Raw genomic sequence first — 26,072 nt, 5'->3', positions numbered from 1 at the left:
AAAATAATGTGTAATTATTATATATATATATATATATGTGTGTGTGTGTGTGTGTGTGTGTGTGTGTGTGTGTGTATGATAGCGCCAAAAAAGTTAAATAAACCCTTTTTTTAGTTTTCTGTAAAGTAAACTGTTGTGCCAGCTTTGCCTGTCCGTCCGCACTTTATTCTGTCCGCCCTCAGATCTTAAATAATACTAAGGCTAGATGGCTGCAAATTGGTATGTTGATCACCCACCTTCCAGTCATCAAACATACCAAATTGCAGCCCTCTAGCCTCCCCAGGAGTTTTGATTTTATTTCAGTTTGAAGTTAGCCATAATGGTGCTTCTGGCAATTATATAGGACAGGCCACCACCGGGCCGTGGTTAAAGTTCCATAGGCCGCGGCTCATACAGCATTATACCGAGACCACCGAAAGATAGGTCTATTTTCGCTTACATACTCCGATTGTAGCCATGCCAATTAAATATTCCTGACTTGAGCCTATTTCTCTTAAGTTCCTATTACAGTATTCCTGAATTTTGCCTATTTCTCTTAATTTCCTATTAAACTATCCCTGACCTAGGCCTATTTCTCTTAATTTCCTGTTAGAGCATTCCTGACTTAGGCCTATTTCTCTCAATTTCCTATTAAAATATCCCTGACCTAGGCCTATGTCTCTGAATTTCCCTATGGACATATCACGCATTCAGCTCAGAGAGAGAGAGAGAGAGAGAGAGAGAGAGAGAGAGAGAGAGAGAGAGAGAGAGAGAGAGAGAGAGGACTATTATGAAGGTAGGAAAACTTTAGGTGAGAAGAAGAAGAAGAAGAAGAAGAGGAGAGAGAGAGAGAGAGAGAGAGAGAGAGAGAGAGAGAGAGAGAGAGAGAGAGAGAGAGAGAGAGAGAGAGAGAGAGAGAGGACGTTTGGGAAGAAAGGAAAAACATGAAAAAGCCCAATAATAACACTTTTAGGAGCGCATGCGCGCGTGCGTACGCATTCACAAAGCGTATAGCAACCGCAGCATTCAGTCTTTGGATAATATCTCTTTCAATACTAATATTCTTTACGCTCCAATTCAAAAGCTAACAACGGTAAAAACACCTTTTCAACTTCCATTCGCCAGAATGAAGAAGCGCCTTTTAAAAATGGACGTCGTTTTCTATGAAACCTGACTTTGTGTGTGTGCGTGTGTGTGTGTGTGTGTGTGCACTAGCAGATCCAGGTGGGATGGCATTTGGGCACGTGTGGCCGCCCGCACCATGAAAAATCATGATTAAATAATAATATTGAAGATTTAGGTAATAGTATCATAAATAAGAAATATAGAATTGGGAAGAAATATAAAAAAATCGATTAAAGAAAAAAATATATGAGAATTAGTGGCCCCCATGATATATTTCTGGATCTGCTAGTGTGTGTATGTGTTGGGGGGAGGGGGGGGGGTGTTTCTATTCGCTTCTATTTAAAAAAAAAAAAGATATTTGGCTCTTTCTGAACAGAATAAACAAATTTTTAACAATGGCGAGAATGAGAAATCCTGGGAAATGGTCTTTGATGGACGGAAAGACCTGTGAAAAATAATGTTTTAAAATCAGTTTCAACGTAAAATATATATATATTATTCTTTCTGATAGCTTTTCCTTCCCCTTGAATCGTACGACAATAATCTTAACAATAACGAGAATAAGAAAGGGTGGTAAAAGTCTTAAAGGACGAAGAGAACTGAAATATATTTTAAAAATATGAAACAGAAAACGCGAGAAGACCGAAGACTGGAAGTTCTGTTTGAAAAGAAAATGGTGACAAAGAAAACGTGAGAAAAATAACGGTTTTAGGGGCGGAGGAAGGATGGGAAAGCCTAGGAGAGAGAGAGAGAGAGAGAGAGAGAGAGAGAGAGAGAGAGAGAGAGAGAGAGAGAGAGAGAGAGAGAGCTTTTACGAAGGTAGGAAAAGCTTAGGTAAGGAGAAGAGGAAGAAGTAGAAGGAGAGAGAGAGAGAGAGAGAGAGAGAGAGAGATGACTTTCATGAAGGTATGAAGAAGAAGAAGAAGAAGAAGAAGAGAGAGAGAGAGAGAGAGAGAGAGAGAGAGAGAGAGAGAGAGAGAGAGAGAGAGAGAGAGCTTTTACGAATGTAGGAAAAGCTTAGGTAAGAAGAAGAGGAAGAAGGAGAGAGAGAGAGAGAGAGAGAGAGAGAGAGGGGGTAAAGAAAAGGAGAGAAAAATAGGACGTTTTACGAAGAAAGGAAAAACATAAATAATACCTTCCAAGAAGAAGAAGAAGAAGAAGAGAGAGAAAGCAATATTCTTTAAGATAGTTGACATTCTTTACTATGAAAGTAGACTTACATTTGGTTAGACTTAACATCTCGTAAATAATACCTAAATAAGTCTAAATAGGTCTAGTAGCTGCTTGTAAACAATACGCATTCTTAAAGAACGGTTGACATTCTTGGTCAAAATAGATCTTCAGAACATTCTCTATTGTGAAATTTAAATTGTATTTACCTAGACTTACCATCTTGCAAATAATACCTAAGTAAGCATGACTAGAAATCTATATAAGACTAGTGACTGCTTGTCAACAATTCTATAATATTCTTTAAGAACAGCTGACTTTCTTTGGCTCAAAATAGATCTTCTGAACATGAAGGTTCGTATTAAAAGCTACTGTTAAGAAATTAAACTTATATATTTAGCTAGACAATCATTCTTTTGAATTCTAAGTCTATGTAGGCCTATGGTGGTTGCGTTCCAACAATACGTGCTAATTCATTCAAGTGAGTAGATTAACTCACCTGGTATAAAACAGTACAACAAAGTCTTTTAAAATGTCTATTGACGTCAGAATGACCTTGTAAATTTCTTTACAGTTATAATTATCATTATAATTATAACTTTCAAAGCATTGTTTAGGTCCTGTTTAAAACAGATTAATATCCGGAGCTTGAAAATTGTATTATGATTTTCCAAAATCATGAAAGTGAATATACTATGTAGATGATGACTTCAGCAAATCTGAACTTTATAACAAAAAGGTCTCTTTCTCAGCCAATGAGAAGATATCATTTATGGAGAGAGAGAGAGAGAGAGAGAGAGAGAGAGAGAGAGAGAGAGAGAGAGAGAGAGACTCTAGCTGGGTACAGAACACTCTCTAGAAAAGAGAGAGAGAGAGAGAGAGAGAGACCTCCAGTTGGGTACAGACACTCACTAGATGAGAGAGAGAGAGAGAGAGAGAGAGAGAGAGAGAGAGAGAGAGAGAGAGAGAGAGAGACCTTGAACTTTCTTCAACCATTTGCATAACAAAATTCACTAGAATGCCTCTGTCAGCGCGCATGCGCGCCATTACCACGACTTTCGTTAAGAAAATAACATTAATGAAAAAATAACACTAACAATAACCGAATTACAGAGACGACTGCGTAATTCCTGACCGTAATTCAACCGTTATTTCCAAGGACTGGTAATAAGTTAATGATTATTTATGAATAATTACAGATACCCTTCGAGTCCAGTTATTTAATTAAAAGGTAATGGCAGTTGGGAATGTAATGAGAAATGTAATTTTGTTTGAGTGTGAGGGGAGAGGAAGTGTGTGGGTACATATATGTATGTATATCTATACATATATTTCATATATATATATATATATATATATATATATATATATATATATATATATATATATATATATATATATATATATATATATAAACATATATTTGTATATACACACATGTAATATATGTATATATATGACTGTGAAATATTTTCTCATTCATTATTTGCCTGAGGAGAGAGACAGTTTGGTGTCTGAAATATAGCCCTTTTTTCCCACATTACCTCATAAAGACAATTATAAACTATTGAAGTTTTATACTAAATTTTCTGTAAAAAAAAAATAGATTCATTTTGAATTCAACTGAAAAAAGATAAAATGATATTAAGTTACACTGAGGTACACAGTCAACTTTTCCTATTCCTCTAGTACTACGTTAATTTACTTTTTTTAATAAATACGTTTTTTTTATCGATATAAATAAAGAAATACATTAAAATCGAAGTCACTTGAATGAGGAATACACCAAATTTCAAATGTAGTCTATTGCCAAAACATCTGCTTGAAAAATCAGGCTGCTCCGAATTGTAAACAAAACATTGTTTGAGGGAATTACGCCATAATCTTGTACCGTTACTTTCGACACCAATAAATATATTGATTATTCTTCTCACGTTCCGATTAATAAAGACACGTCGTCCCCTACAAGGGATGTCCATTTTGGCAGAGCTAATATATTATTTTCGGGCGTGGATCTGATGACAGCAGCGTCAGAGCTAAGAAGAAGAAGAAGAAGAAGAAGAAGACAAGCCTAGACCGATATCTTTACATTGTTCTTTTCGTGGGTATGTTTGAATGCGCATCTCGCTACTACGTTGTCTATGCATGCATACATGTATGCATACATGCATACATACACATATATACATACATACAGAACGCTCTTACTTTTGAAAAAGAGGTTAAAAAATAAATAGTATAAGCTATCGGTCTAACGCTATCGGTCTAACACCAGTCCGCTCACCGTAGGCTAATCAGTTTTAAATCACTAGTCCTTCGAATCCTAAGAAGGATTATTCTGCTACAGCGTCTATACATGCATACACACTTGCATACATATATTCATACATATAGAAGGTTCTTAATTTTGACAAAGAATGACAGAACGAACACAAAAAAGTTATCGGTCTAACTCTAACACCACTCCGTTCGTTGGAACCAGTTTTAAATCACCAATCCTTCCAATCCTAGAGGATTCATTCTACTACAATATACATACATATATACATACATACATATACATACATACAGAAGGCTCTTACTTTTGAAAAAATTAGAATACAAAACGAATTTAATAAGTTACCGGTCTAACCATTCAGCTCGCCGTAAGCTGGGAGCTTCAAATCACCAATCCTTCGAATCCTAGGTAGGATTCCTTTCCAATCCTCGCATCCTCAGGAAGATAACAGTAACGAGAACAATCAGACATTGTTCTGGAGAACGTGGAAAGTTATTTAGGGATGTTTCCGCAAAACAATTTGGAGAACAAAGTCATTAGCCATTAACTCTCGTATGCTGTTGAACTGACCGCTGACATCAAAACAACGTGGCTTCACAAGCCAGTGATTTCGGTCTGACAACGGAGAGAGAGAGAGAGAGAGAGAGAGAGAGAGAGAGAGAGAGAGAGAGAGAGAGAGAGAGAGAGAGAGAGAGAGAGAGCACGTGGAACAAGCAATTAGCAGTTCAAAGGTACTGAAGGACAGAATTAAGAGACCAAAAAATCTGGATTATGTTGGAGAATTATTGAAGAGGTATATTCTATATGCTTTGCTGGAAATAATATTCTTGCGAGAAGAAGAAGAAGAAGAAGAAGAAGAAGAAGAAGAAGAAGAAGAAGAAGAAGAAGAAGAAGAAGAAGAAGAAGAAGAAGAAGAAAGATTAAATTAGGAAATCTGAAGAGATTAAATCTTCATCCCGGAGAGGATAGGTCTAACCCTGTTGAGGATTTTTAGACCTACAAGAGGAAAAATGGTTAATATTGGTATATAAATCATCTCAGTTGAAGGCGGGAAGGCTTGCCAAGAGTTAAGAAGCTCTCTCTCTCCCTTTTTCCTTCCTCTCTCTCTCTCTCTCTCTCTCTCTCTCTTTTTCTCTCTCTCTCTCTCTCTCTCTCTCTCTCTCTCTCTCTCTCCACAATTTTTGTTTTGTGCAAAACCTAAATATAGTCCTATTTTCCACAGACACATTTCTATTTCCCTCTCTCTCTCTCTCTCTACAATTTTTGCTTTATACAAAACCTAAACATACAGTAGTCCTATTTGCCATCCACATATTTCCATATGTCTCTCTCTCTCTCTCTCTCTCTCTCTCTCTCTCTCTCTCTCTCTCCAATTTTTGCCTTACCGGTATATACACCAAATCTATGTACATTTCGCAATTAAAAGACTACGTATATTCCTCTCTCTCTCTCTCTCTCTCTCTCCAAAATTTTGCTCTAAACAAAACCTAAAAATAAGACATATTTCCCGTTAAAACACCCTCCTAAGCCCTAGGAATTACCTGTTAACCATAGGCCCTTCTACCTACGAAGGAAGCGCCCTAGGACACCCTAGAAAGGCCTATTAAGTCCTAGAAAGTCCTAGAGATTCCCTCTGAATCACAGGGACATCCACATACGAAGGATACGCCCTAGGACACTCTAGAAAGGCCTACTAAGTCCTAGGACATCCCTCTGAATCACAGGCCTTCTCCCTACGAAGGATACGCCCTAGGACACTCTAGAAAGGCCTACTAAGTTCTAGGACCTCCCTCTGAATCACATGTTCATCCAACTACGAAGGAACCGCCCTAGGACACCCTACTAAGTCCTAGAAAGGCCCACTAACTCCTAGAAACTAGGAATTCCCTCTGAGTCACTGGGACGCCTATCTACGAAGGAACCGCCTTAGGACACTCTACAAAGGCCTACAAAGTCCTAGGACCCCCCCTCTGAATCACAGGGCATCTCCCTACGAAGGGAGAGCCCTGGGACACCCTAGAAAGTCTTAGGAAGCGCTCCAGGACACCCCACTGAGTCCTAGAAATTCTAGGAATCCCTTCTGTGTCACAGATAGGATATATCTGTCTATCTCCTCAGTCGCAATCCTGAAGGCGTCTAGAGCTGCATCAGTTACCTGTCAGGACCAGAGATGTCTAGGCGTCGCCGGAGGGGAATAACACGATTTGGTTTATTCATGGAGGTGGGGGCGTTTCCCTTCGTCAGGAGACGATACGCGTATGGGACGCGTGGGAGATATACTTTGAACGGGTTCCAAGGTTGCCTGGTAATTGAGATTCTAAGGAAGTGTATATGTGTATATATATATATATATATATATATATATATATATATATATATATATATATATATACATACATACATACATACACACATATATATATATACACATATATAACGTCCCAATTCCCAAATTATCATAAATTTTAAGAATAGTTTTATATCATAAATCCTTTAAGTCCTTTTAAAGGAATACTTAAAAGATTTAAGGTATTTTAAGTCATTTATCATCAATATTTACCAAAATATTAAAAATTTTACATTCATTGATTTATTTATGATGGACAAAATGAACGATTATTTTTAAGACAGCTTCAGTTATCAATTATCAAGCCTTTCCCTCCGATAATCCAATAATTTAGATGAATAACCAACCCGGTTCCACCTGACCAAAGTTGTTGAAACGCCAGTGTACAAAATCAATCAGTCAGTCGTGGAATCAAGGCATGGAATGGAATACAGAGTTTAGGCCAAAGGCCAAGCACTGGGACCTATGAGAGCAGGTAGCTTTGAAAGGTGTAACAGGAGGAAAACCTCAAAGCAGTTGCACTATAAAATAATTGTTAGGAGAGGGTGGATAGCAAGATGGAAGAAAGAGAATATGAATGGAGGTACAGTAAAAGGAATGAAAGGGGTTGCAGCTACGGCCCTCGGGGGATTGCGGAATCAAACGCATTTCTGTTGATCTCTGAGAACCTGTATGATTGGGGTGTTTGAACGGCCGGATTATCTAGCGTTACAATTCCACAATAGCCTAAAATCCCCTCGCAACCAAGTCTAACAAGAAGATGGATTAGGTGGGTGGAAACAGGTCAATCAACAAGGATCTAGGTCATATATTCTTCTCTTCACACAAGGGGCAGTGATTTATTTTCAGAACTGGTAGGATTTCTAAGGGAACTGTTTCAAAAAAGATCAACAAGGAAGATCTAGGTCGTGTCTTTTTCTCTTCTTTCATAAAGGGCAGTGACCTAGCTTCGGAAATGCTTAGATTTCTAAGGTCAGTGTTTAAAAAAAAGTCAATAAACCAATCTAAGTCACGTGTCTTTTCCTCTTTCTTAAAGGGGCAGCGACCTAGTTGCAGAACTGGTTAGATTTATATATGTACATATATGCATACATACATACATACATACATACACATACACACACACACACACACACATATATATATATATATATATATATATATATATATATATATATATATATATATATACTGTATATATATATGAGTGAAATATATTCTCTTAATACAGAATTCCATCAATATAAGGAGCCCATAAAAACACCAAAATGTAGAAAGTAAAGGCTATATTTCAGAGACCAACTGTCTCTCTCCTCAGGCAAATAGCAAATGAGAAGAGTTACGGAAAAGCGGCATTTGTACCAGAAGGTCCATGGGTCAGCCGTTACGTCACTCCAGTTGACAATTTCTCTTTAATCTTCTTGATTGCTGGTTGGAAGAAGATTTTATCCATAATACCTGAATCTGCACAGGCGTCTTTTGAAAGGTTCATATATAAATATATATATGTATTTATGTATGTACATCTATATACTGTATAAACACATATGTATGCATGTAAGTATGCGTGTATGCACCTTGCAGGACAAACAAACAAACAACACACGCCCCCACAAACAATGACAGCGAACGACAATCAGAAGTCTGAGCAACACAAACAAATGAATTCACTTTGCTAATTCATCAGAGCAAGAGCAATGTACCATTCATCCTAATTTACGTCATTCAATAACATTAATGACAGTCCATGGGGGTCATTTGTTAATTACACTTCTTGACGTGGCAGGGGAGGGGGGGGGGAGGGGAAGGGGAAGGGAGGGGGGGAGAGACAGCAATAATTATTTTCATCTATTTTCGACTTTTAAAATTAACTTCGTAGACTGTCTAGGCAAAGTGGCTTGTCCCGGATAATAATAATAATAATAATAATAATAATAATAATAATAATATTCTGCTATGGGTAACATAGGAGGAGAGAGAGAGAGAGAGAGAGAGAGAGAGAGAGAGAGAGAGAGAGAGAGAGAGAGAGAGAGAGAGAGACTATTCAATAAAAAAAAATAATAATAATAATAATCTGTTATGGATTACATAAAATAGAGAGAGAGAGAGAGAGGCTATTTGATAATAATAATAATAATAATAATAATAATAATAATAATAATAATAATAATAATAATAATAATAATAATAATAACCTGTTATGGATTACACAAAATTAAGAGAGAGAGAGAGAGAGAGAGAGAGAGAGAGAGAGAGAGAGAGAGAGAGAAACTATTTAATAATAGCAATAATAACAATAATAATATTCTGTTACGGATTACACAAAAGAGAGAGAGAGAGAGAGAGAGAGAGAGAGAGAGAGAGAGAGAGAGAGACTAGCGTTTAATCACGCAGTTCACTGACTATACCCCTGCCAAGGCAATCTGTATATAGTCGTTTAACTCGAACACGCAAACACACATTCTACCACCACAAAACACATCCAATAAAAACCCACTTTAAAAACACACAAACAAGACATTTAACTGAGTTTTAATACCTAAAACTCACTGTTATTAAGTAGAAGGCGCCCCAGTCTTCTTAAAACAGTTAAACTGTTGTCAGATACAGTTAGACTGTTGTCAGATACAGTTAAACTGTTGGCAGGTACAGTTGGAAGTTGAGTTTAGCCTATTCCAGGTCGATGGCGCCCGAGTGGGCGTTTGTTGATAAGGTTAAGTGAAGCTTGGCTTGCCAAGATTATATGGTACGTTCACCTGGCATGTGACGATTAATAATAATAATAATAATAATAATAATAATAATAATAATAATAATAATAATAATAGGGTATGAAATAATAATAATAATAATAATGATAATATGATATAAAATAATAATAATAATAATAATAATAATAATAATAATAATAATAATAATAACGCCAATTATAGACTAGTCTTTAATTGATAATCCCAGCCATTTCACATACACTTAAACATACGCACAAACACACAAACATACACATACAAACACCACATACGCACATATTTAAACATTAAACATTTACCATATCAATCTCTAGACGCCAATTATTATAGACAAGACTTCAGTTGATAAGCCTAACCATTTCACATACACATGAACATACGCACAAACACACAAACATACACCCACTTACACAAACGTCTGTGTATTGTTTAAACTAAATAATGAATCGCTTAGAAAATTACAGGCAAAACTTCAAGTCATCAGCCTAAGCATTTTACATACATTTAAACATACGCACAAACACACACAAACTCCCACACACATACGTATAAATTTATACACCTACCTTACACAAATGTTTGTGTATTGCTTAAACTAACCAGTGAATCGTTAAGCCTACTAGAGGAATAACTATAAAAGTAATAAGTAAAACCATATCACATACACTTAAACATACGCACAAGCACAAACATACACATAAATAAACACACATACATCTGTATATTGTTTAAACTAACCAAAGAATCGTTTAGAAAATTGTAGCCAAAACTCCACGTGATCAGTCTATCCACTTCACATACACTTAAACAAACAAACACTCACCTACATCTACCATATCAATCTCTAAGAGACGACAGACGATTAAACCCTGTCAAATACAGCCTTTCGGGGGCGGGAGGCTGTGGAAGGGGGAGGGCGATTGAAGACGAGGCTTCCGGTTCCCAAAAGTGATTTCTTCCGCCAGCGATGATTTGTCGTTCTTTTCACGCTTGGGGGATACATATGTATACATGTATACGTGAAATCTGTCGCTATGTATGCGTATGGTCGGGAAATTTGTCGTTATGTATACATATGTGGGTGAAATTTGTCATTTTGAATACATACGTATATATGTATATGTATATGTATATATATATATATGTATGTATGTATGTATGTATATATATATATATATATATATATATATATATATATATATATATATATATATATATATATATATATAGAATGACTATTGTGACTTTTTCCCTGTGACTTTTTACCTGTGACTTTCTTCTGCGACTTTTTTCCTGTGACTTTTTTCTCTGGATTCGCCGAGGAATACTACGAGTCCTCGACAGAATTGTGAATTGATTGTTATATTCAATATTTAATTTCTATTTTCCTAATATAAAACTAAGGGAAGTAAATAAATATTAATTGAATACTTACCAATAATTGTTTTAAGCTTCCTCGGGGCAGATTCAGAGGTGTTCTTTGGGGTGTATTTTTTTTTTTTGGGGGGGGGGATTGGTGACCGGTGTAAGCCACGTGGTCCTTACCCCTCCCCTCCTAAATTGGGAGGGGTAATGGCGCCTCCCTCCCTTCGCTTTTATAATAGCCAATAATAATAACACCGCAATTAAAAAACAAAAAACAGGTCCACCCGCTCACAAAAAATATATATTAAAACGTAAAAAAAAATTTAAAATACAAAAACCATTAAATCCGAGCACGGACAAGTTGACGACACACAACACGATCAAGGTCAAGGGGTAACTAATTGCTCAGTTCCGGCTTCTTCTGCCTTAAGTAGGTGGAAGGTGGAATCGTAAAAAAAAGTTGCCAATTAGTCAATTTGTCTAGACTTTTTACTTTTAAGATTTTATATTATATTATTATTTTTCTTATTATGCATTTCGAAATGATGATATAAATGATATATTGTTTATCCGTATGTATTAACTATTACCAACTGGAATAAATTTGAGTTTGATTTCTGTAAATTACGAAGAAAATTAACTTAGCCAATTTGGTGGAATATTGACATGAGTGACTTAAGGTATGTTTGAAACTCCTAATTACTCTTACTGATTTTCTATAATAATTACCACACGACAAAGATTATATAGGTAAAATATATTAAATATTTGTCATAACTGAAAAATCACATTAGAATTCCTCAAGCAGCTTAAATAAACATTTTGGAAGCGTATGAGTCTAGGTTTTCAGATGTCATACTACGCCATTTCAAAGGTGTTTAGAAAATGTTTATATTAAAATCTCAGTTTTTCATCACCATACTTTATTCAAAGGCTTCTAGCTTTATAACTGATTTGCTTTATGTCTTTTTACGATTAAGTTATCGTATAGTGTGTGTTTTTATGTGTTTAACTGTGAAAAACTGTTTTGCATCACTGCACTTTATTCCAAAGCTTCTAGTTTTAAAAAATGATTTGCTGTGCGTCTTTCTATGTTCAAATTATCGTATGGTTTGTGTTTTTAAGCGTTTTTAAGTGTTTTTAAGTTTGAAAAATGACTCCAGGAGTTTATATATATATGAGACTACTTCATACGTATCTCTCACCCTTTTCCACATAGGCCTATCAGACCAGATCGCGAGGGACAGGTTCAGGAACGCCAGGGCAATGAAAAACCCACATTCAAAATAAAATAAAGTTTTTATTTATTTCTCAGATATACATAAAAGTTAATTTGTATTGGCATGAATCATTCAACATCACCAGCAGGCAATATCAGGTAATATTTGTTCAAAAGAGAATGAAAAGAAAAAAACAAATAATAGAGGAAATAAAAATGCTCCGATGAACGTCGTTTCACCCAATGAGCCGATTAGATGAAATGTCTCTTTGTATCTGCGATCGATTCGTCGTTTTCTTTGATGCTTTTTTTTTTTTTTGCTCCGTTGATATTGTTTCGTCTTTGTTTTATCTCCGATTTGTAAGTGAAATTAACCTAATAGACTTTATTGAAACCCGATAATTTAACAATAGCCATCTCTGGTTTTCTGAGCATGCGTCGTCCACTGACATAGGTCTAGGCCTAATGTTTTATTTTTTTACTAAGCTCTCGACTTGCCAAACCAAATCAGCGTCCAGTACAGTTCGAAACAGTCTAATTAATGTCTTTCCAGTTAAAAAAAAACAATAAAAACATAATTAACCTTCAAACAAACCCCCAGCCTCATTGCTTTTCCTTTCTGGTACCTGCACTGACGCAAAAAATTATTCATCTTTTTTTTTTTGTTAGGATTTAAATGTCTTTTCTCGGACGCCATTTATTTTCATTAGCTCTGAAGGGGCGCAGATATATGTGATAAGACTGGATGAACAACCCTTTAATAGGGACTGACATCGAGGGGGCGCAGCCCCTTTGCTATGGGTAATTGGAGTGGAATGTTCATTGGCTCCCCAACATCGAGACCGAGAGATGGATAAAAATAGAGCAGTTTCCCCTTTAATTACTTCTTCCCGTTTTCTCACGTCTCCATTTTCTATATCCTTAAACTCGTATCTTTAAGTATTTTAATATTTTCATAATTTATAAGTTTTCAAGACACCTTTAAGTAATCTACTTAGGTTACTTCATAACAGACAATACTTAGAATGACAAGACAACTATTTTATTTCACTTAGAAAGATATGTATATATATATATATACCATTTATCTCGTAACACTTACAGGAAGGTATGCAAAGAGTAATTGTATGTATATTATATATTATATATAATCAATAATGCTTAGTCAATTATATATATATAACGTATCCTCAGCTCTTATACATACAAGTATCCACCCGTCACATACGTGATACATAGGCTTGATAGTAATCATCATAATAATAGTAATTGTAAATAGAATTTTTGCAGATTAAACCGACCACCAACACCTGGATAAATGTACAAATATTTCTAATATTTCTTTTTATTTAACTGTACACAGGCATGACATCTCCTTCAGTTATGATAACAGAAAGGTTATTGAATCGATAACAAAGAGGATCGTGACAGGGAAAACAGAAAACAGTAATTTTATGGGAAAAAAAATAAAGGGTTTATTATACTTTATTGAAAAGCTGAACCAAACCTAGACCTATGTGGGGGTAATTCTGTCTTTTCAGGGAAATAGGGAGGAAAAATCATACCTTCCAGGAGGGAATTAGGGAAACATCTCTCTCGAGATCTTTAGGGAAAGAAATGTCAGGGAAAGGAGTTTATTATTGTCTGGATCTCGAGTTGACTAAGTCTAGGGACAAGGAAAAGGAAAAAAAACCAGCCGTTACAAAGTGAGTCTAGGGAACTTCTAATGGCCTCTTAGTTTAGGGGGAAAGTTTTTCTCCCCCAAAACACAAAAGGCCTTAGGGGCATACAATTAAGAGAGGGGGGGGGAATGAATATGTAACGAGGAAAATAAACATATTAGGGAAACGGACGAAGGAGGAGAGAGGCTAGGGAAAAATCTAGGACGACTTTCAAACCGAAGCTCAGGACGAATTGACTAAAAAACCGTTCAACATTTGTTATTATTATTATTATATATATTTTTAATCCTGCTTTCTATACTTGTTGTTTTTATTTTATTTTTTTTTTTGCTAGGCCTATCTCTACTGCTCGTGGCTGCCGGTTGATGCTTCTTCGTCCTGCAAAAGAGAGAGAAAGAACAAATGAATAACGTGTGTTAGAATAGAGAGAGAGAGAGAGAGAGAGAGAGAGAGAGAGAGAGAGAGAGAGAGAGAGAGAATAACAAAATGAGATTCATACTTGTTGGACTATTTTAATAATAATAATAATAATAATAATCTGTTATGAGAGAGAGAGAGAGAGAGAGAGAGAGAGAGAGAGAGAGAGAGAGAGAGAGAGAGAGAGAGAGAGAGAGAGCCTACACATTTGTCAAACTGTTTAATAAATAATAATAATAATAATAATAATAATAATAATATGCTAAATTAACCATCTACACAATTCCATGGTTACATAAAACTGAGAGAGAGAGAGAGAGAGAGAGAGAGAGAGAGAGAGAGAGAGAGAGAGAGAGAGAGAGAGAGAGAGAGAGAGAGAGAGAGAATTACTAAATGAGAAGCACATTTGTTCGACTATTATTAATAATAATTATACATTATGAGAGAGAGAGAGAGAGAGAGAGAGAGAGAGAGAGAGAGAGAGAGAGAGAGAGAGAGAGAGAGAGAGAGAATTACTAAATGAGAAGCACATTTGTTCGACTATTATTAATAATAATTATACATTATGAGAGAGAGAGAGAGAGAGAGAGAGAGAGAGAGAGAGAGAGAGAGAGAGAGAGAGAGAGAGAGAGTGTTTTAAAGTCACCTGACCCAGTAAGACCTCTCGTGACCTTTTCCAAAGCAGCTAGTAATCCCATTTCATTGGGAGCTTATTTCCAGGGATTCATAAATCGCTCATTGGATTTCTCTAAGGACTGGGGCTTAGTTTTTTTTTTTTTTTTGGGGGGATTTGTAACTAAACGGTTCAGCGGTTCCTAATTGTCAGTGGCTAGGTTTTGAGTTCCTAGGAAGAAATATATATATATATATATATATATATATATATATATATATATATATATATATATATATATATATATATATATATACATAATATAAGTATAAATATAAATACATATTTATATTTATTAATATAAGTAGAAATATATATATATATATACATTATTATTATTATTATTATTATTATTATTATTATTATTATTATTATTATTATCAGACATGACAGCAAATAATTACACAATTACAGCTCCTGAATAATCGAAGTGTATTCACACTGTGGGAATAATTTCTACCATTATAATCCCAGCTGGCAACAGGTTTTAAATGCGGTGATAATCACCATTTCCTGAATAACAGGATTTTAATATTTTGTATATTTCAAAGAGGTACAATTTATTACAATGTATTACCAGGTGAAATTCTCATGATTTACAACAGATGAAGTTATGAGCTTGAATTTTATATATGTATATATATAATTTGTTTTGTATGTGTATATATATATATATATATATATATATATGTGTGTGTGTGTGTGTGTGTGTGTGTGTGTGTGTGTGTGTGTGTGTGTGTGTATACGTGTATATACAGATATATATATGGATACACACAAGGGCATAATAATCTCAATATATAATAATAATAATAATAATAATAATAATAATAATAATAATAATAATAATAATACGTATCCTGCATAGTATCTTACAGAGAGAGAGAGAGAGAGAGAGAGAGAGAGAGAGAGAGAGAGAGAGAGAGAGAGAGAGAGAGAGAGAGAGAGAGAGAGAGAGAGGATATAAAGTTCATTATATGCTAATAACACTGCTCTATCCTGCAAAAAATGGAAAAAAATAAAAATAAAAAGATAAATTAAGGTAATATTAAGTAATTCCTTCAAATATTAATCAGGTGAATAATATTTACTTAAAATACTCTACAATGCTACGATGAATATTACCCCAAATGACTGACAAATGTTAAGAATATTATGCTAAGATATTACGCCAAATCACTTACTTGCAAAATGCAAGTCTGAAGTGCAGAATCAGTAAGGCAGATATTTACCAAAATTAGAGATAATCTGTCAGAATATTTCCCTTGAAATATTCTAAAGGATGATCAAGATAGCTTTGTGAAAACACATACACATACACATTCACAAACACATACACACACACACAAACACACTACAAAAACAGAAATACTTGTAGTATCTGTCAGGTGAATATTGGCCTGCTCTGACGCTGCTGAATAAAACAGCACTGGAGAACTTCATAATTCAGAGAGTTTATGATATCGGTCAGACCAGGTCAGGTCACAAAGGGATCTCGATTAAAATCCTCTTAAAACTGGCTGATCCAGGTCACGACCTTTTTCATAACTCGGTCCTAATGACAGGGTCACTCTGTAGGCAATATACCTTCGTCAGTACCGCTAAACAGGGTTTGAATGAGCTTGTAACATTAATTTCCGGAAATTCGAATTTTAGCCAAACACTGGGGTACTTTCGGACATTCAGCGTTCAAGACAGTCAAATGAAGGGAGATGGAAGAAAGAAAGAGAGAATGGAGGTCAAGTAAAAGGCTAAAAAGTTAAGGGTTCAGCTAGGGGTCGAAGGGACGCTGCAAACACCCTTTAGAATGCCCAAAGCGCACCATGTGAGGTGCATTGACGGTACTAACTTCGCTACCTGGTTACTTTTTAAAGATTCATGGTACAGTATTAGCAACCAAAAAGTCAGCAGTGATTACAAAGTCAAAAGTCTTTAGCTAACATTTTCTGCATAAGGCAAGAAAGTTAAATTAGGCAGAAGTTATAGAGTGTGGTGAAACAATCTGACTGTTTTCTGAACTCCTATGACATAAAGCAACTGATTTCTATACAAAAACTGTTAGAAAAGCGAATCCCTTGGAGACGCATTTTCATAATCGCATTGGTCAAAGAACGCACCGGAAAGCTGTGCTGTTAAACAACTAACAGTTTTCCACAAGCTCATGTCACCACCCGAACGAACACGAAGTGCTTTAGCCTTAAATCCGAAACGGTGAGAAAAGTTTAACTTTTTCTCAAAATTTGCTGGAAAAATGTCCCCATTTCAGATAGCTCTGAGTATCAGAAGGAATCAACATTGTTCAGGGGCCTTTAGCTCTTCAATAACACCAAATAAAACATTGCAGAGTCTCGTAGAGGGATCAAATACGAACCTGCAAAAATATACGAGCCCGCAAAAAGTGATTCGTTCGTTTTACCAGATGACCCCAGACAGGAAACAAAGCCTTAGCTGGAGGGAGATGTCGCCTGTATTTGACAAGACCTGAAAGATATACTCTTTCTTTTCATCTCTCTCTCTCTCTCTCCTTCGTCTGGTGGTGATGTTTCGCTTTTCAGGTGATCAATACGCCCTCCTTTCTTCCTTTCTTTCTCTCTTTCGTTAAGGCAGAAGGAGAAGAGGAAGAAAAAGGTAGTGTTTCTCTCACTGCAATCATTTTTCAGTGGCGTTTCTTGCTCTCTGAGTCTCAAAAGGGTCAAGCGAAGATGCAATACATTGCTACCATAAAACAATTCGCTTTGTATTTTACCAGTTTACTTATATTTTCATCTATTTATGTATTAAATTTATCCATTATTTCTTATTTCTCTTCTTTTGATTTTCTTGAGCGCTGAATGACTGAAAGTGCCCCCGAGTTTGGTTAAAATTCGAATTTTCATAAATAAATGGTACAAAGTCAATCAAACCCTGTTTAGCGCTACTGACGAAGGTATATTGCCTACAGAGTGACCCCTGTCATTAGGACCGAGTTATAAAAAAGGTCGTGACCTGGATCAGCCAGTTTTAAGAGGATTTTAATCGAGATCTCTTTGTGACCTGACCTGGTCTGACCGATATCGTAAACTCTCTGAATTATGAAGTTCTCCAGTGCTGTTTTATTCAGCAGCGTCAGAGCAGGCCAATATTCACCTGACAAATACAGCAAGTATTTCTGCTTTTGTTGTGTGTGTGTGTGTGTGTGTGTGTGTGTGTGTGTGTGTGTGTGCGTGTGTGTGTGTGTGTGCGCGTGTAGGTGTTTTCATACAGCTTCTTGATCATCCTTTAGAAATTCAAGGGAAATATTTTGATCGATTTTTCTCTGATTTTGGCAAATATCTGCCTTACTGATTCTGTACTTTACACTTGTATTTTGCAAATGACATTTGGCGTAATACTTTGGCGTAATATTCTGAACATTTGTCAGTCATCTGGGGTAATATTCATCATAGCATTGTGCAGCAATTTAGGTAAATGTTATCATTATGGTTAATATCTGAAGGTATTATTTTATATTGCCTTACTTTATATTTTATTTTTTGAGTTTTTTTTTTAATTCTGCTAATGAATAGAGCAATGCCCTGTTGCATATGATAAACCATCTCTCTCTCTCTCTCTCTCTCTCTCTCTCTCTCTCTCTCCAGAATAGAGCAATGTCTTATAACATATAATAAACCTCATACTAACTTTCTCTTTATCAATTACCTTGTCATTCTCTCTCTCTCTCTCTCTCTCTCTCTCTCATTCCGCAAGACACTACGCAGGATGCGTATTATTATTATTTTTATTATTATTATTCCACATGATTATTTTTATTATTATTATTCCATATGCAGTTTATTATGCTATACATTATATATATACATATACTATATATACACATTTATATATATATATATATTTGCAACATATACGCACGCACACGCACTCTACATGCGTATACATACGCACGCAATTTAAACGCACTCAAAAACAGACTAACATGTCAGTCCTCACAAACACCTGATCAGAACAATGACATCTGTCAATTGTTCTACAGAAAAAGGACATCATTAACCTGTAATTATCTATTAATTACCTGTAATTATTTCCTAATTAGGTGTCATTTATCACCCCCCAATGAAAGGAAAGGTGTTAAATTACTTTTGGCGTTTATTGTAGCGCAGTTGGTGGCCCTGATCAGGCAGCTGAGGTAATTGAAATTCGTTTTTTTTTGGTCAGGTAACAAATACGTATATGTATATATATGTATATAATTCATTCTTCATTCACTCTTCACTTATTGCATTCTCAATTCTTCACTCATTCACTCTCCATTCATTCATCCATGCTTCGTTCATTCTTCACTTACATTCATTTTTCATTTTCCTCTTCACTCATTCCTCATTTATCCATTCACTCTCCACGCAGTCATTCTTCACTAACTCTCCATTCACTCGTTCACTCACTCATGCATTCAATCATTCATTCATTTTTCAATCAATCGTTCTTCTTTCAGACTTCAATGATTCATTCATTCATTTTTCACTGACTCATCATTCATCTGTTCATTCACTCTTCACTCATTCACTCACTCACTAACTCATTCATTCCCCACTCACTCACTCATTCACTCATCACTCACTCACTTGCTTACTCGCTCACTCACCTGTTCACTCACTAACTCATTCATTCCCCACTCACTCACTCACTCCATCACTCATTCACTCATCACCCATTCACTCACTCACACTCATTCGTTCCCCACTCACTCATCACTCATTTACTCACTCACTCACTTCCTTACACACTCACCCATTCACTCAATCCCTCACTCATCACCCATTCACTCACTTGCTCACCCACTCACTCACTCATTCACCCACCTGTCCGTATGAGACGTCTCTTTTGCCAAAGCGGAGTCTGAGGGCGGGAGCCCGGTCTTGGCGGATGAAATCTGCTGCGTCGTAGGCGTCGTCCTGAAATTAAATAAATATAAATAAATAAATATAAAAATAAATAAATCAATAAATAAATAAATCAACATTAAAAAAGATAATTGGTACTGAGGTGTTGGATTTGCATTATGTATGTTTGTGTATATATATATGTATATATGTGTGTATGTATATATATATATATATATATATATATATATATATATATATATATATATTTATATATATATATATATATATATCTGACTGTATTTACATATGTACACAGGACATACTGAATTATTTGAATGATTGTGTATAAATATACAGAATCATTAAAACAATCTTTTCATTTCTATAAGCCACAAAACCCTCTTGTAATTACACACAGATATATAAACTTATATAGCTACACATATACTACAACTAAAAAATCTTTTAATTCGTACATCCCACAAAACCAACTCATGCCTTTGACACAGGCTACAAGTCCACCAATAGATAATTTAGATTTGGTAGCGATTACTAATGATACGACTGGTTTTATTCAAATTCTGGTCATTGGGGAAAAAAGGGGGATGATTTAATTGCAATTCTAACTCATCTGTGAAAGCTAAATTACTCTTGGATTTACTGAATTACATTTTATAGATTAATTTCGGTTTTGGAGGTGAATATTGTGGTAAGTGTGTGTGAGAATATGTGGGCGGGTGAGTGACTGGGTAGGTGTATAAGTGGGTCTCACACAAAGTTGTGTGTGGCGGAGTTTGTGGGTGGGTGGGTGAGAGACTGGGTTGGTGTAAAAGTGAGTTTTAAGCATTGTATGTTATGGTTCCATGAATATTCATTGTTTTTATGGATAGAAAGTTGAGAGAGAGAGAGAGAGAGAGAGAGAGAGAGAGAGAGAGAGATTGTATAAAAGAAATATAGAATTTGGACAATGTTACTCTTCAGAGAGAGAGAGAGAGAGAGAGAGAGAGAGAGAGAGAGAGAGAGAGAGAGAGAGAGAGAGAGAGAGAGAGAGAGATTGTATAAAAGAAATATAGAATTTGGACAATGTTACTCTTTAGAGAGAGAGAGAGAGAGAGAGAGAGAGAGAGAGAGAGAGAGAGAGAGAGAGAGAGAGCTGTATACTGACAATTTCGTTGTCGTCTGCTGAATTTTGAAGAAAGAATTTGGATATCAAATGTAACTCAGTGGAGAGAGAGAGAGAGAGAGAGAGAGAGAGAGAGAGAGAGAGAGAGAGAGAGAGAGAGAGAGAGAGAGCTGTAACACATAAAAACCCAAACTGAATAATTCCTGACATTTCTATTCAGTGAATAAAATATCAATTCTGGCCTTTTAAAGCCGAACGGGGGTCAAGTTTTCGGCTGATTTTGGGAAAAGAGGAACCAAAGGTGTCTCATACTTTTTTTTTGGGGGGGGGACGGGTGAGGGGGGCGGGCCAAAAGACCAAGGGGCGATGGGTTACAATGAGGCGTCACTAAGGTAAGAGAGGGAATGATGATTATTTTTAAAAATAATTTTTCTGTCTTTTTTTGAAGATGTAGTTTTGAAATGATTTTACATATATATTAAGTGAGAGAGAGAGAGAGAGAGAGAGAGAGAGAGAGAGAGAGAGAGAGAGAGAGAGAGAGAGAGAGAGAGAGGTAATTCCCCAATGATATGAACTGTCTACAAAAATACATATATATATTTAGACAGGAATCTTTACCAAGCCACTGTTAGCTCCATCACTGTGAAATTTCATTCTCTCTCTCTCTCCCCTTTTTCTTTCAACTGTTATCTCTCTCTCTCTCTCTCTCTCTCTCTCTTTCTCTCTCTCTCTATACATATATAACATCCAATAAATATTATTCAAGAAAAGAATCCAGACATTCCTAATACCTCTAGATCAATAGGTGCACCTGTCCCATCTCACCTGTCCTATGTCACCTGTGTTTCTCACCTGTCCTATGTCACCTGTGTTTCTCACCTGTCCTATGTCACCTGTGTTTCTCACCTGTCCTATGTCACCTGTCCTTCTCACCTGTGTTTCTCACCTGTCCTTCTCACCTGAGTGTCTCACCTGTCCTTCTTACCTGTAAGTAATCAGAAGAGGTTCTCTTCCCAAATCGCAGTCTGAGGGCCGGGGTGCGGTCTTTTCGGACCAAGTCGTGATCGAGGAGGGGTTCAGCCTGAAAGAAGGAAGTCGAGACTGTTACTGATTGGCTCTCAGACTGAGGGAGAGACTGAAAAAAAAAAAAAAGGTGTTGAATATTAAGTGGGCTTCAGTTTTCGGTGAGAGGTGTGCTTTGTTTGTGAAGTGGTGTGTTCGCGGGTGTTTGTTTCGGTGTCTGGTTGATTTCACGTTTGTTGGTTTGTGCTTATTTTGTGGCTTAAGCAACGTTTTAATTTACGCGAGTGTGAAATGTTTACGTAACTAAGTTTTTTGTTTACACGAATGTGCAACGTTCATTGAACCAACAGTTTTGTTTACACGAATGTGCAATGTTTGTTGAAGCAACATTTTTGCTTACACGAATGTGCAATGTTCATTGAACCAACAGTTTTGTTTACACGAATGTGCAATGTTTATTGAAGCAACATTTTTGCTTACACGAATGTGCAATGTTTACTGAAGCAACAGCTTTGTTTACACGAATGTGCAATGTTCATTGAACCAACAGTTTTGTTTACACGAATGTGCAATGTTCATTGAACCAACATTTTTGCTTACACGAATGTGCAATGTTTATTGAACCAACAGTTTTGTTTACACGAATGTGCAATGTTTATTGAGCCAACATTTTTGCTTACATGAATGTGCAATGTTTACATAAATAACTTTTTTGTTTACACGAATGTGAAATGTTTATAAAACAAGTTTTTTTGTTTACACGGATGTGCAATGTTTATTGAGCCAACATTTTTCTTTACACGAAAGTGAAATGTTTATTGAACCAATATTTTGTTTACAAAAATGTGCATTGTTTATTGAAACATTTTGTTTATGCAAATGTTTATCTATACACGATTATGCAATGTTTACACTACCAAAATTTTTTTTACATTATCGAACCAACATTTTTGTTTACACGAATGTGCAATGTTTATGGAACCAACATTTTGTTTACACGAATGTTGAATGTTTATCTATAACAACTGACCACCAACTCATACCTATTGTGGTGTGCAATTAACAATGATTCACCGCTCAATAACACGGGTAAATTTTAGCCCAAACTCTTTAATCTCAGGTAAATTCATCTCTCTAGAGAGAGTCTAGAGTCTCTAGACCCTAGCCATACCCGGGTATGGTACCTACCTGCCCCCTGAAAACTGGGGCATTAATCTAATCTACCCCTGCCCAAGCCATCAATCACAAGGATTTTCCCCTAAATCCCAAGATAAAAAACGAATTGAATTAAGGGTTATACACAATAAAATTAACCCGGATTTGTTCTCTCATACATATGTTTCGTAATGGTGAGGGGAGGGAGAGAGAGAGAGAGAGAGAGAGAGAGAGAGAGAGAGAGAGAGAGAGAGAGAGAGAGAGAGAGAGAGAGAGAGAGAAGACAGGTAATACTCTGTTATATCAGGTTTAATAAGACCGCTGAATTAATTAAGCGTGAGAGAGAGAGAGAGAGAGAGAGAGAGAGAGAGAGAGAGAGAGAGAGAGAGAGAGAGAGAGAGAGAGAGAGCCACAAAATGAGAAACACAATAATAATAATAATAATAAAAATAATAATAATGGGTTATAAAAAGAGAGAGAGAGAGAGAGAGAGAGAGAGAGAGAGAGAGAGAGAGAGAGAATCAATCACAAAATGAGACACAATAATAAAAATAATAATAATACTAATAATGATAATAATAATAATGAGATATAAAAATTAGTTGAGAGAGAGAGAGAGAGAGAGAGAGAGAGAGAGAGAGAGAGAGAGAGAGAGAGAGAGAGAGAGAATGACAGGGTAATTGATAAAGAGAAAGATAGTATAAGGTTTATTATATGTTATAATTTTGGCGTATCTGAGGGAATTCGCTGATACCTTTCCCTGACATCTCGGAAATCAGGCGGTCTATTTTAATCTATTTTATCTTTCGTATTTTCTTTCTCATTTCTTTTTATGCAAATTTATATTTTGCCGGCGATTCGACTTTCGATATATTGCATTTTTTAGTTTTCTGTAAAAGAAAACTATTGAGGTGGCTGTGTCTGTCTGTCAGCACTTTTTTCTGTCCGCACTTTTTTCTGTCCGCACTTTTTCTGTCCGCACTTTTTCTGTCCGTACTTTTTTCTGTCCGCACTTTTTCTGTCAGCACTTTTTTCTGTCCGCACTTTTTTCTGTCTGCACTTTTTTCTGTCCGCACTTTTTCTGTCCGCAATGAATGAATTAGTGTTCGAGGTATGTATGTATGTATGTCTGCATGTATGTATGTATATATATACATATATACGTACATAAACGTATATATATAATATATATATAAATATGTACAGATAAAATACATATATATATACAGTATATATATATATATATATATATATATATATATATATATATATATATATATATATATATATATATATATATATATGTATATATATATATATATATATATATATATATATATATATATATATATATATATATATATATATATATATAAATATACACACATGCATACATAATACATACACACAACCACAAAACCATTACCATTCATTTGCAGTCATTCAAAGGCCCGAATGTATAATGAATGAAACATCAGCAATCATTCATTTGTCACGCTATGAGAATATTCTTTTGAGACGAAACAATGGAACAACATTAGGCTGAATGGGGTAATCACAGGGAAGAGTTAGCCAATGAACAGGACTGTTTTGAGAGAGAGAGAGAGAGAGAGAGAGAAACTCATAATAATAATAATAATAATAATAATAATAATAATAATAATAATAATAATAATAATAATAATGATAATAATAATACGGATTTTCCTTGAGAGAGAGAGAGAGAGAGAGAGAGAGAGAGAGAGAGAGAGAGAGAGAGAATTACACAAAGAGAAACTAATAATAATAATAATAATAATAATAATAATAATAATAATAATAATAATAATAATGGAATAGAGAGAGAGAGAGAGAGAGAGAGAGAGAGAGAGAGAGAGAGAGAGAGAGAGAGAGAGAGAGAGAGAGAGAGAGAGTTACAAAATTGAGTTAATAATAATAATAATAATAATAATAATAATAATAATAATAATAATAATAATAATAATAATAATACGGATTTTCCTTGGGAGAGAGAGAGAATTACAAAATCAGAAAATAATAATAATAATAATAATAATAATAATAATAATAATAATAATAATATTAATAAACGTCCTGCAAAATCAATCATCTATATGAATTACATAACGCCAGCATCACAGGGGGATTAAGCACAGTACACAAATTACATCTAATTACGTCTGATTAATGAGTGTATTGTACACAGTTCCTTAATTAATATGCTTTTGTAGTAATCTCTCTTCTGGGCAATCTACGTACATCCTGGAATTTATGAGGATTTATGAGGATTTAACAGGATTTATGAGGATTTCTGTTTGTGCTCGGAGTAAGGGAATAATGGCGTGTTGGTTATGTAATTTTATAACTGAAGTTTCTTCGGGGCAATCGAGTTTTCTGTACAGCGTATAATAATCAAGGCCACTGAAAATCGATCTATCTTTCGGTGGTCTCGGTATAATGCTGTGTGAGCCGCGGCCCGTGAAACTTTCTGCCACGGCCCGGTGGTGGCAGACGTACGATCATGGCTAACTTTAACCTTCAATAAAATAAAAACTACTGAGGCTTAGAGGGCTGCAATTTGGTATGTTTGATGATTGGAGTGTGGGTGATCAACATATCAATTTGCAGCCCTCTAGCCTCAGTGGTTATTAAGATCTGAGGGCGGACAGAAAAAGTGCGGACGGAAAAAAGTGCGGACAGGAAAAGTGCGGACAGAAAAAGTGCGGACAGACAAAGTCGTCACGATAGTTTTCTTTTACAGAAAACTTAAAAGCGTAGGCCTATAGGTCTAATATTTTTCTTTTTTATATTTTCATATTTTGAATTTTTTTTATAAAATAAATAAATGAATTAAAATTGCAGTTAAAAACGAAAAAAAGGATTATAATATAGGCCTATAAGACT

At 35.4% G+C, this 26,072-nt stretch overlaps 1 protein-coding gene across 3 annotated transcripts in view; it reads right to left on the bottom strand.

Annotated features, from left to right (window-relative positions):
• Positions 1–12,703: 12,703 nt before the first annotated feature.
• The window catches only part of LOC136830370 (short neuropeptide F-like), a 149,783-nt gene continuing 136,414 nt past the window's right edge, over positions 12,704–26,072 (bottom strand). For 2 of the 3 annotated variants that reach the window (XM_067089904.1, XM_067089905.1), the window contains exons 4-6: positions 21,976–22,071; positions 19,844–19,936; positions 14,101–14,293 (exon numbers count right to left, since the gene is read on the bottom strand). In XM_067089904.1, coding sequence (XP_066946005.1) covers positions 14,258–14,293; positions 19,844–19,936; positions 21,976–22,071 — 225 coding nt within the window. In that variant the 3' untranslated portion in view covers positions 14,101–14,257. Of the gene's footprint in view, positions 14,294–19,843; positions 19,937–21,975; positions 22,072–26,072 lie in introns of all 3 variants that reach the window. The other variant, XM_067089903.1, reaches the window with a different exon arrangement.

Source organism: Macrobrachium rosenbergii, chromosome 46 (assembly GCF_040412425.1).
Source record: "Macrobrachium rosenbergii isolate ZJJX-2024 chromosome 46, ASM4041242v1, whole genome shotgun sequence".
NCBI lineage: Eukaryota > Metazoa > Arthropoda > Malacostraca > Decapoda > Palaemonidae > Macrobrachium > Macrobrachium rosenbergii.
Note: the sequence above shows the minus strand (reverse complement) of the source record. Positions and strands in the feature narration are given on the sequence as shown.